We start from the raw sequence: 12,824 nt of genomic DNA, 5'->3' as shown, positions 1-12,824 counted from the left end.
GGTTCCCTTTGGCTGTAATGGTGCTGCAATAATGTGAATTGAGATTCTTCTCCCAGTGGAAGTTCACCTGCTGACTGGAATGAACTCAGCACTGGTCTGCAGGAGCAGGGATAGCACGCTGTGCTCTGGTACAATGACCCTGAAAAAAGCACTGAGGGCTACAATATCCATTATATCCTTCCCTTGTGTTGATGACTGTGATTTCTGTAACCACAGGCCATCAATTTATCAATTAGAATACCATCAATTTTTGGAGCACTTAATATCATTAAACGCTAAGGATGGCCTAACTCAGATTCCTAGTGGTGGTCTTGACTACGCCTCCTCATGCCCCAGTAAATCCCACCACTCTGTTTGCACTAGGAAGTGATTCGTGTGCCTTGTTTTACCCTGGACACTCCTGACTGTGACCTGTTGGATGAGGCAATAGCCCCCAGACTGTTACTGCTGGTCTGAGCTGGACTAGCGGAAAAAGAACTTTGAATAAAAAGGCTATTTTGTAGTTAAGTGAGCAGATCAACAGGTCTCTGAGTGAGAAGGTGGGATGGGTAGGTGGTTAACTGCTGCAGCAGTGATGAGGAGTTTGGGCAGACAGGGAAGGGTAACTGGTTTCATGGAACAATGTAAGTTCAACAATACCTTTCTAATGCAACCAATTTTTCTCTGAACAACGGTGGAAAGTGTGATGTCAGATATGACATGTGAAGTATCTGTCAGTAAAGCTTTCACTACGAAGTATTTTGAAACAATTTTTTCCCTATTAAAATTTTTAGAACCCCAAAAATATATTGGATGTGTCTGGGTAAACTCTGATGCCAATGCATGAAACATCTGTATGAGGATCTGAACCTGGAAACGTGGAACAGATTGAAACAAGTGTTGTTTCTTGGGTGTTTACATTTGTGCAGTACCTGTGTGTGTTCTTGATTGTGAAATACAAACTCTAGAAATTACTGGGGAGCCCAGGTTTGGCACTGTGGCAGAGTTTGATCCTTGTTCCAGTATGACCAGTTTAAATGTCATCCTGTCAAGTGGATAAATGATGTGTGAGGAAGGGTTCTGTACACAGAATGTGTGAACATTTACAGAGCTAGTGGAAGGTCAAGTATTTGATTCTCATGAGGCATTCTGCTAGAGATGAGAGAAAGTCTTCTCAAGTACAGAAAATGAACAACTGAACTAAAACACCTGGAATATTTTTTACATGTTAAGTCAGATCTAATTGTTACTAAAATAAGCAAGTGCAAAGCGTTTCCAGCAATGAAAAGAATTACCCTGTTGGGCAGGAAGTGGCATTTATTCTTGCTTGTTATTATGAGGGAAAGATTTGATATTCCTGGTGACTATGAAGATTAAACCAGAGATTTATGTTAATGCAAAGGATTAAAAGAATTTTAATAACACTTATAAAGATGCAAATGTTCGCCTGCATTTTATCTTTTTGCAGATGAATGTGCCATAAGGGAGATATCGAAGGGGGAGAACACATCCTCACTCCAAATTGCAACATCTGGTTTAATACTGCTCTCACATGGTCATTAAGTATTAGTTGTTTTCACCAGTGTGTTTTTGAACAGTGGGAGTATGATTAGACTTTTTCTCCCTAACTAACTTATGAGCATGAGGAAGTAGGAATCAGCATCCAGCTTCAGACACATAGTGCCTGTTTAGTGTATGGCTTCATGCCTTGCAGATTTCAACAAACTGTAAATATTACTTAGTGCATTTTTTTCCTTGCTACTCCGTCACTTTCAGACTTATTTTCTAAACAGCAAAGGGCTTGAAATACTGGCTCCACTGTGGGATTGCCAGCTGTGTTTCCCTGGTTTGAAACTGTCCTCCCAGTGCAAACACAGGCCACACCAGCATGGAAAATTCTGTGCTTTATTTGGGCACCCTAACATATTATATATATATATGTACATACATTTTGTATGGAGAAATTATAGAAAAAATATGATTTGAAAAAGGAGGCAATTAAGGTGAAGGTGTAAACATCTGTTTATGTTCTATTTTGTGTTTTTTCCTGCTCTTCAACCAATTGTTCACTAACACATAAGTGTATATAAACAGAAACCACCTGGATTTGTTATACAATTCAACTGATGTGACTGTGGAAATGTCCCAGCTCTCAAATCAATATAAGTCTTCAAAAGGTTTTGAGTAGTTAAACATCAAGTAATCCATATAGTAGAAGTCGTAGCTTTGTTGTCGTTGGGCAGGAGAAAGCTGTGCAAAATACTGTTGTGTAATTTTAGTGGTAGTTCTTTCTTCATTGGAGTGCCGATCTTTAAACTTGGGGAAAGTTAAATTTCGTGGAGCACCAATTAAGTGCAAGAAAAAGTTTGCATCTTCTTCCATACTTTCGAATTTCCCCACGAAGTCGTAGTCTATTAAACACGGGCTGCAAAGCCTGTTGACATGATCCCAGTGTATATCCATACCCACTGGCCTATGTACATCCAGGAGATATTGAATGAACTCCTTAAACTTGACTCCAGAGCCTGTCCTTAATGCTTCTTTGGTGGCGTTGACCCGGTATCTGGAAATGATGGCTTTCCCAAACACCGGGTGGTAGTAGTTGTTTGGATGCTCAAACTTGTCCCGAAATGCAGATACCAGCTTTTCGAAAGGTTCACGAATAAACAGCATCTTTGTGTAAGTGTTGAGCCTGTGATAAATTCCCTTGTGATCAAACCCATCCAGCCTTTTCAGGTAGTTCCCGTAGTGCACGGTGTTGTGCTGGATATCTTTTGTGGAAGAAGCCAGGCCATTAAGCACCATGAGCACCCGTTTCCAGTTAGAGCAGCCAGCTTTTGGTACTTCACAGTATAAAACTCTGTATTTATCTTCTACAAATATCCTAGAGACATGATAAGGAGTGATTATTCTTCTGTTATTACTCTTGTATTTTGAACAAGTTTCCCTCATAATCCGCTTCCTTTCTCCTTGGATCTGATAGAGACTTTTCCACTTGTTGTTGTTTCTGTCCTCAGATTTGAGTGTGGGCAGGTTGAGAACAGAGCTGTTCATGGAAATCAGAATTGGGCTCTTTTTAATTATAAACCTCCTCCTGCGTTTATGGAGCCTGATGGCATCAGTTTCTTCACCTTTCTGTTGATCTTTCATAGCAAACATGATGCTGCTTTGCCTTCTGTCTGTGCTTTGAAGCTTGGTGGGCACACTTTCAGATGGCTCTAATGAGTTGCTCTGCTTTACTGGTACTGCTCCGTCTGCAGTATTTTTTCTTAATCTTCTATCCTGGTTATTGCTGGAAACACAGTCCTGATGAGGAAAAAGAGATTAAAGATGTTAGTAAACGAGAGACTGTCACCATTAACAGCTTGCACAACTTCACGTGGATCTTTCATACACTCTGAGTTCAGCAGAACTGTACAACAAAATGCATTGCCACAAACCCTCAGCACTGTGCCTGCAGTGTGGTAGGGGGCTCTGCTCTTGTCACCCTGTTCTGTGCTTACATGGAACTCAAAGGCTGAGATGAACCTGAACTGGTAATTTCCAGTTCAGAATTGGATTTAACTGTGTTTTAGGTGGCGCACCCAGACTTTCATAGATACTTTTGTCTTAGGTAAGTTGTCCTTGAAATTTCTTCAAAAGGTATCTGAGTATTTTGAGGACTTGTTTAGCTGCTCCTGTTGTCACACAAATCGAAGGGGTTGTTTGTTTGTGTGGTGTGTTTCCCACCCTGACCCCCCCACTTCAGTAGTTAATCTTTGCAGTGAAGGCAGTTTTGCACAGAGTGAAGCCTGAGAGAGAAGGGAGGAGTTTTACAGAGCTGGTAAGGTGGAGTGAAGATGTAAAGGGAGGAAGAGTAGGCAGAGGGAAGCAGAAAGGACTGCAGTGAGAACTTGGAGGGTTGGCATGCAGGAAGTGGGTTTTGTGAGGGCAGCATGAAGGGCACCCCAAAGGGAGCCTTGAGGGAGATGAGCCTGGGAGCAGAGCAGCTGAGACTTGATGAGAGGCAATAAGGGGTGGGAATGAAGCTTGGCTGGGATTAGGCAAGTGAAAGCTGAGTAAGTAAAGCAGGTCTATGGATAAGGGTTTCTGGGACCTGCTCTTTTTCATTAGGGGGATCTTGCTGGTTAATACTTCTTTTGGCTCAAAGCCCAGATGTGCTCCATTACTTTCTGCTTCTCAAAGCAGCCAAATTAAATCCTGTATAGTCTATGCCTCTAAGACTAAAATTAGGTCCTGGACACTGTTTAAGTACATGTCATCCCTGTGTTGAGGACACCTGGGAGCAGAGTGGCATATGAACCACCAGGGAGTATTTCAACAGAGGAGCAGATGTAGCTGCAGAATGCTTATTGCTGACCTAAGGACTTAGTGGTTATTTAGAGGTTTTATAGATTTAAATTTTTGATTTTCAGTCTTTATTTTTTCCCAGTAGTATTTAAAACTGGCCTAAAAAAAGATATTTTGCAAATTTTAAGGCGTACAGTATGGGGATTAGAAAGGTCATGCTCTTTCAAGGTGGTAGATTAAATCTTAATCAATTTTACAAGTCTTTATTGGCTGAAAAAAAGCCAGTGCTATAGGTAACAAACTTTTGCTGTCATGGAGGTTATATCTTGTCACATTCTTGTTTAAGGGTCAGACATTAAACAAGTCTCAGAAAAGAGGTTCAATGCTCATCACAAAAAGCACTGGTGACAATAGAAAAAAAAAGTGTTATTTTGTAGGTGACTTGCTTAAATTGATAACTTATACAAAACTCAAGCACGACAGATCAGTATTAAACACAAGTTTTAGGGTACTGTTGCAGAATCCAGGTTTCTCGTGCTGGCTGTGGTGGTGAAGGTGGTATGTGATGTGCAGACATGATAATTTCTCATGCAAGACACTATTCAGTTGTTGGGAGTGATTGTTGTACTCTGCTCTTATCTTCAGACATTGTTGCTGGTAGCCAAAGTGCATGTGCCTGTAAATACCAGATCTATTTCTAAATATTACCCTTTGCAGAGTGGTTGTAATTCAATTCCACGTTTACTCGTGACACAGCTGATATTTCAAGCTTATCAAATTCAGACTTCCTAGAAATGTGGACCTTTAATGATGCTGAACCCAGAGTTTTTGGGAAACTCAAATGCCATGATTTGAATGCCTTGTGTCAGAAGGCCAGGCTGGAGCTGCAGAGCTGGGGTGGTGTCGATCACGGGCCGTGGCATTTGGGGAAGAACTGGCAGCTGCACAGTTTTCCTCTGCATATTTTGTACCTGTCCTTTAACTACGAAATCGTGGCAGCTGTTCAGCGCCGACAGCCACTAGATGGGGGAATTTCACCAGAATTCTTCTTGAGCCTGTTTTTAGGTACCTCAAGACATTCATTTCATCAGTACCATTGCATACAGAATATTATTATAGGCAAAGTTTACAGTCTCTTTTAGCAATATTCAGCCTAGGAAAAAAAACCTCATAAAACTAAAGTTGTGTAGCTTATCACATTCATATTTTAAAAGGAAAATTTGCATTTCATGGCAAAGCTTTTGATGCATCTTTCCTTTTCAGTGCTTCATCTCTGGTGTAGTGGCCTTATCTGAGCCATCTCTATCTACTCCATACTTGGAATATGGATACAATTTTCCTTATGTACTTCTGAAAACTTACTTTTTTTGGTTGCTGGAATCCCATGTTATATTTTATCCCTAAACAAAGAAAGAAAGTAAAGTAATTATTTAGAAATAAAAAAAACCATTAGTTTCTTTTTTTGCTAGACTGATACCAGTGTGTCCTCTGGTAGCTAAAAGGAAAACAGGAACAAGTTTTGTTAATGCAATGATAAACAGACCAATGGTGAATCGTATTTAATGTATATTTCATAGTAACAATACTCCTTGGAAGGCCTCTTTATTTACAGATGTCATAAAAATTGTGAAATGGAGTGATTGTCTCTATGTCCCTTTTACAGATGGGGAAACTGAGATGGAGAAAAGTGATTGCTTAACCCCAGTTTAAAGGCCAGTTGCAGAACAAGAAAGCCATGGTTCCAGGTTAGAGTCCTAAAAAAAGGCTGTTCTTTGTGTATTTGCCAAAAGTAAATGTATGGTTTCTCCCCCTGCAACTTTGGATAGTATGGTAATTAATCATGGTAACATGGAGCACTCTCCTCTGCTGTAAAACCACAGCAGCACACAGTGGGGCTATGTACAAGTGAGGTAATGTTTGCAGACTTCTGGAGAGACAAACAGTACAAAATTGTGTTTTGTCTAATCTTCTGGCTTTCACAGTGATGTTTACCTGAAAATAGAATAATAAAGATGTGAAAATCCTGGATGACAGCTTTAGCAGGTGTGTAGGATCTCTTTACTCTTCCTAACCTCTGCTAACTATAACTTTATAATAGAGGAATGCATAATGGAAAACACAACTTAATTATGAAATTTGTTTGGGGCTTTTCAACTGATCAAACTGTTATCATTGCTGTCACTGTTGCTTGAAAACCTCAGTTTAATAAGTCTGCATGATGAATCCACAGCCTTTTGGACTTGTTACAGGTAAAGGTAACAAATCCAGGATGAAGTAAAAGCACCACTGGGATGGCTCAGTCCCATCAGGTTGATTTTTGTGGTACTAGGAAAGCACCTTGCAGGATAGTTCACATTGCACCTTATTGCAGTTAAAGTGGCTTAGGTGATCAGTCGTGCTTTGTCTTTTAAATCAGATCTACAAACTGGTATTTGTAGTAGAGCCTAAGTAAAATTGCTGTGGTTATTTCTGTGCTCTAAGAGCTCATTTAACAGTGTTCATGATGCTTTTGGTTTATGTTTGAGCTTTAACTCCACCGCAGCAACTTATTAGCAATAAACTCAGCTGAAGGTGGTGTGGGATATTGTGATTCTATGCCTACTAGAAGTAAAGGGCATATTATTTTTACTTTATCAGAAGTGAGTTCTAGACATCTTACAGAAGGAGTCTTAAGCCTTCTCCTACTTGCTTCTCAGAAGTGTTCAGCTGCAAATTAAAGTAGGAAGGTATATACTAAATAGAAACAGAGCTGGCCTTTAGCATCCTTCTGTGGGTTCTGGAGGATTCAAACTGATGCTTTTGCACCAGACTTTAGCAGATGCTACTGAGATGTTATCCAGTTCCTGATGTGATCAGTTGAAAAACCCACATTTATTCTTCTGTTGTGTGATATGCTACAGAGCAATGCAGGACAGGAAACTGCTGTCCAAAAAACCCAGCAAAACCTGAGCACAGCACTCTGAAAGCATTGATATTAGAGTGTGGGTGATCTGTTTATACCATGAGAATATTGTATTTTTCAGCAGATGTAACCTCTTCTGTCCTGCTAACCATAAGGGCATAATTTTAAGCCATTTGAGCTGCTTGGCCTTTGCTCTAAGGCATCATTAATTCACTGGAGTAGTTGCTTAACTCATAAGATGGGGAAGTTCTACAATTCTGTTCCCTTTCCAGAAGCATTTTGAGCTTTTAACAGTTGGAAACATAGGTGAGGAAAGACTTATCAGAAGGCAGCAAGTACCTTGGATGGAATCAGATACAAATATTGGAGCACTTGCTATGTCCAAATTATACTGTAAAAGTCAGGGTTAGCTTTTTCCAGTTGTGGTCATTTGTCCTGACTTAAGGGGAGCTGTGATACCTTGTAGCAAACCCACACACTCTGTGCAAAATATGTTAAATTTGGTATGTTTCTGCCATGACTAAGAATTGTTAAAAAAATCCCACAAAACTGCAAAGAGCAGGCATGAGACCCAGCTATTTTGTGGTTAATTTTGACTAATTATGTTTTTGTAGTAGTGTTTCATAGAGGTAACTTATTTGAGAGATTAATATTTTCTACTGATATGCAGTGCTTTAAAAAAAAAATAAAAAAAATGCTAGTAGGAGATGAGTAACCATTTAAAAAGATGTTTTTTTCATTTACTGGCTTTAAGATGTAATCAGAACAATAATTCATGCTTAATGTAAATGTTTGGAGAAGCACTTGCCAATCTCTTCAATGTTTTCTGAATTTGTGACATCTAAATTTGGCTCCTTTTAGCTGTCTTTCTCATGATACAGTCTGTCACTTCAAATTTAAATCTACATGAAAAAACTCTCTTAAGTGCAGTGAACTTGGGGAAGTTAGATTGCACAGATCTACTATACTAATCAAAATCCAAATTTAATGTTATGGAATGTCTTTACTATCCATGTTTCTTACCACGATGCTATTGCCAAAATGGGAATATTTCTGGCCTTAAATAAACCACTGGTGTCTGCTGCACCCAGTTGAGGGCACTGATTCAGAAATGTTTGGTGCCAGACAAGGTGATGACCAATATCTCAGGGCTGCTCAAACACAGAGAGAAGAGCTGAGAGACAGAATCCTTCTATCAGTTGTGTGTGGTTTAAGTTCTCCTCCCCTTGTGTGACCATGATTTTCCAGGCCTGAGCCTGGCCTGTATTTTGTATCTGCTTTTGTTTTTCATGAAATACGAGCTTCATGCTCCATCCAGTCCTACCATGTAGTGAAACCCACTGTGAGCTTTTCTTTCTTTTTTTTTCTTTTCCAAATGCTACCAGCAGCACAATAAAATGGCCTTTATCCTCCTCGTGTAACGTTATACAGTTTTACCTCTCCGCCTTCTCCTCTGTCTCTGCTTCAAGACCTAATTTTGTTTTGCCTCTGGTGTTTTTCTCCACTTTGAGACTCAACTACAGCTGAAATATTTTTTAATAAAAATGATAACTTCAAGTCTGCATCTGCAACTCATCCCTTACGGGGCTTCTCTACACAGTGTGCACTTGTTTGCTTCATCTGACTGGATTTGTGAGACGTCCTCTGGAAGGGCTGTTTCTGTCACTTCATGTGTCATGTCCTATCCACACATGCCCCAGTGTTAGATCTTTACTCAGAGACAATAACATGTACTTAATTGCAGAATGAGTAATAGGTCAGTACTCAGAATTCTGACAAGCATGAAAAAAGTCTAGTTTGAAAATGATTTTTCCCAAAATACTGGTCAGATAGTTCTTTTCGAGGTGTGGAGTTTGTTTTGTTTTGTGGGTGTTTTTTGTTTGTTTGTTTGTTTTGGTGTAATTTAAAATGATCTCTTAGCTTGGACAGTATAAAGGACATGCCCATATGTGATCATCTGATCCTAACTTACTCTGGTGTCCCCTTGTTTACAGATAAGAATTCAATTACTCATTAAAGAAACTTATTTATTTTGAAGATTGCTACCTTGTAAATGATTTGGTTTTACTTACATTTAAAATACAGATGTAGTGTACACATTTGGAATACTTTTGAAATATAAGAACCTCTAAAATGAAAGCATTTTCTAAAAAAATTGAGGCCTTATTAATAAAACAGACCTTACATGTGTGTATGTTTTAATTATATGCTATGTCCATATCCTTTTTCTACCTTAAATCTGTAGTTTATTTCATTAGGAAAAATGCTGTCAAAAGTTCCATCAAAGCTACACACCCAGGATCTCATTTTAATACAGATGAATTAATGAGGCCAAGTAAAGAAGGGTTAGCAAAGCAGTGGCACACCTGAAACTGCATCAGGAAAGAAGCAAAGCTGTCCAGTGAATCTGTATAATCTGATTTCTCCCCAGTGAGGCTGTGGGTGTGTGGGGTCACCTCCCACAGGTGGGTAAACTCCTACAGGGAATGCTTTGCTTTAATGATACACCCCCTTGTCAAAGGCAGGTTTGAGGGTTATTTCCTCTGCACAGAGCAGAAAAGAGGGAATGTTTCTGTGGCTGCTTCCCAGGCTCCAAAGCCCTCTGGAGCTCTGAGGAGTTAAGTGTGACTCTGATAAAGATCTTCCTTTCCCCCCTATTTTGGGAAGTCATAAGAAGTTCACCAAGCTGCCAAGGGTTGGGGTTTTTTGTTCTCTTTGAGCCTTCTTTCATGGGTGAGTTCCTCTTGTAAATCAGGTAACACATTTTTCCTGGGTTCTTAGCTTTTTGTTTCGATCCTACCACTACCAAACATGCAATTTCTAATAGTTTAATGCAATCTATTTGAGGGAGTTTGAACTCTGACTCGTGGCTTATTCTAAAGCAGTTGTGGTGAAGCAGAGTACTTCCCAGAAAGATAGCCTTGTTTTCCCCTCTCCTGTGCTCGTTTTGTGCTAACACACAATTACTTCCTATTGATCCTGTGCTTTTCAGTCCCAGTCAGCTTCAGAGGGGCAGATTTTGGAGCTCAGTGAAGCCATGGGTGTCATTTCCAAACCAGGCTAATCTGTGGTTCCACCATCCCACAGGCAGCAGGCACTGCAGCCTCGTGCTGCTGCACTTGTGTCTATGATGGGTGCCTATGATGGTAGCAGCTTGTGTGCACTTCAGTTGATTAAAACACGATTACTCTGGCTTTTTGTAACTGAAATGACTTTCCATCTTAATGAAGCAAGGGAGTCTCTGGACAGAGTATGTGGGGAAGGCAATGCAATTCTGAAGGGCATACCCTGGAAATAATTAAAAACATTCGGTTCATCCATCAGTTTGAACAAGAAAAAATCAGAAATTGGGGAGCCAAAGTAGAGATCAGTACACACATTAAGTGACTTTTAATGTTTGCCAAGTGAGGACTTTCATAGTGTCAAAAACTTGGTATTCCCAGTTGGTTTGTGGTCCCAGGAGCCAATCCTGTGAGCCTGGATCAAGCAGAATTGCACAGAGCCATCATTCTGCAGCACAGTGCTGTGGCTGCTGCCACGGTGTCACTGCTTCCCCCTTCATTCCCCAGTTAACTCCCTTGTAGCCAAGGCTCTTGGTGCAGCGTCCCTCTTGACATTTTAGCTTAGGTTATCCTACACATGGTTTTCTTTGCCTTTTCCAGTAAGTAATTTTTGGAGTAAAAGATCAGAGTACAAGCTGGGTACCCACTGTTTCTAAATATGGGTGCCACCTGAGTACAGTGTTTATACCTACACTGTGTTTCCCAGACAAAATACCCAGGCTGTCTTCCTGCTGTTGTTTCCCCCTCATAAAGGCTTTGTGTCTTTTGGACAACCTGCCTTATGCCTGTGTTGCTGTACATTTGTGTTGTGTACTAGTTAGAAATACCATCTCCTGACACCTCTGTTTATTTTTCTGTTATTCTAAACACAGCTTCCTGTGAGAAATAATTGTTTCCATATGGTTTGCCTTGCAAATTTTTTGATTCATCAAGGTGAAACCAAGGAGAGAAGCAGAAACAGAAATGGAGGCATTTTAGAGATAAACTCCTTTTGAATCTAAGCCCAGTTGAAGTGTTGCTGTGTCATCCTAGTAAGTCCTGCATAGCTGTGGTGATGTTGGTAGCTGAGTATTGCCTGAAACTGTGGTGTTGGTTCTGTCCAAAAAATTATAAATTTACATCCAGACTTTGTGAAGAGGCTTTCTGTTACCTGTCCTCTGCTGTGTTGTTGAGATTGGAAGTTGTTCGAAGAATAGTTTATTTTATTAATTGGAATTTGGAAACCCTGATACTTCTTTGACTTGCAACATGCTAATGGCACAAGTGTATGAACCCTTAGAGAAAAACACATACTACTCTGTTTTTTCAAAATGATCTGATGTTCTAATATATACTGAATCCATCTCCTTGTCTAAATAATCCTGTGACTTAACTTGGGCTGTTTCTGTGGTACCTGATAAAGGAAAGGGTCCCTTTGTATTCAAGCTTAATTGAAAGAATAGGAAGAGCTGTTTGTGAATTTATTATGAGGAAGGTATGACTACTTGTTTACTTTGTCTTCTTTGCTATTTAGCCTTACTAATTAGAACTTGCCATTTTCTGACTCTATAGAATTCTTATCGAATATAAATTAAGAAGGCGGAAAAGTCAAGCCTGTGCATTCCCCATTCCTTCTGTGGACCTATCCCTGGGAATACTGTTAATTAGCATCATTAGCTTTCAGGCACTGTCAGCAGTTACTTGCAATTTCTACTTAATACCTTTCAGTTATTCTTCATTCTCATATTTAATATTTGCATATTGCCTTCGTAGCATGACTTTGGCAAGGACATTACACTTTTTCAGATTTATTAAAAAGTAAAAGCTAAGGTTTAAAATATAGCACTGCATTTATATTTAGTAGCCTGTGAGAACTATTCAGGTAACCAGAGGAGTTTCAGCAAATTTCAAGCAAGCACTTAATGTCATTTGACTTCATGTATCTAGTTAGAATAGATCACCTAGAACCCCAGAAATGTTTCAGGACATTGTGCAGGTAGGACATGAAAACTTCAGTGGTCTTTCTATTGGAGGGGAGACAAAGTAATACAGGTAGAATTTTTGACTGCTTTCATGTCACTCTGTAGAGATGTTTCTTTGGAAAGAAAGCATTAAAACGGAGAGAGAGAAGGCTGCAGGCAAAATTTAAAAGGTAGATCTACACAGACGTGCCCTTGAGTGCTGAAGTTCACTGCTTTGATAGATTGACTGTAGATCAAATGACACAGATGTCTATCCACATGTTGTATATTATTATGTTACAATCAATTAGCTGGAACTGATAAAGTTTCCTTTTCTCCTGTTCTCACAGTTAATTATTGACACATCTTCTTAGAATAAGAGATCAATATGGATCATTAAAAAAAAAAGAGTAATGCCTACAACCTACCTACAAAACTTGGTGCAGAAGGGGTGATAAGTGGGTAGACTTTGATTCCTGACCTGTGAGAAACAAGCAGTTCTTGGAAAGTGAGGTGTAAGGGGTTGAGCTCTTTGCCAGGCCTTTTATTCCTGAGCTACTGAAGAGTAGTGGTGATTTGCTGTTAGCCATTTCTCACTGGCTCTACTCTGCTTCTTTGTGGAGGGTTTTCTGTTTCTTATTAAGGAGCTCA

General features: G+C 39.7%; 1 protein-coding gene across 1 annotated transcript in view; it reads right to left on the bottom strand.

Annotated features, from left to right (window-relative positions):
- Positions 1–1,934: 1,934 nt before the first annotated feature.
- CHST8 (carbohydrate sulfotransferase 8) overlaps positions 1,935–12,824 on the bottom strand; it is a 131,653-nt gene continuing 120,763 nt past the window's right edge. Inside the window, exons 2-3 of the mRNA XM_008929253.2 lie at positions 5,632–5,669; positions 1,935–3,285 (exon numbers count right to left, since the gene is read on the bottom strand). Coding sequence (XP_008927501.1) covers positions 2,137–3,285; positions 5,632–5,669 — 1,187 coding nt within the window. The 3' untranslated portion in view covers positions 1,935–2,136. The remainder of the gene's footprint in view (positions 3,286–5,631; positions 5,670–12,824) is intronic.

Source organism: Manacus vitellinus, unplaced genomic scaffold (genome assembly GCF_001715985.3).
Source record: "Manacus vitellinus isolate BGI_N305 unplaced genomic scaffold, ASM171598v3 scaffold_10_pilon, whole genome shotgun sequence".
NCBI classification, from domain to species: Eukaryota; Metazoa; Chordata; class Aves; order Passeriformes; family Pipridae; genus Manacus; species Manacus vitellinus.
The sequence above is the reverse complement of the archived record's forward strand: the minus strand, read 5'-3'. Positions and strand labels throughout refer to the sequence as shown.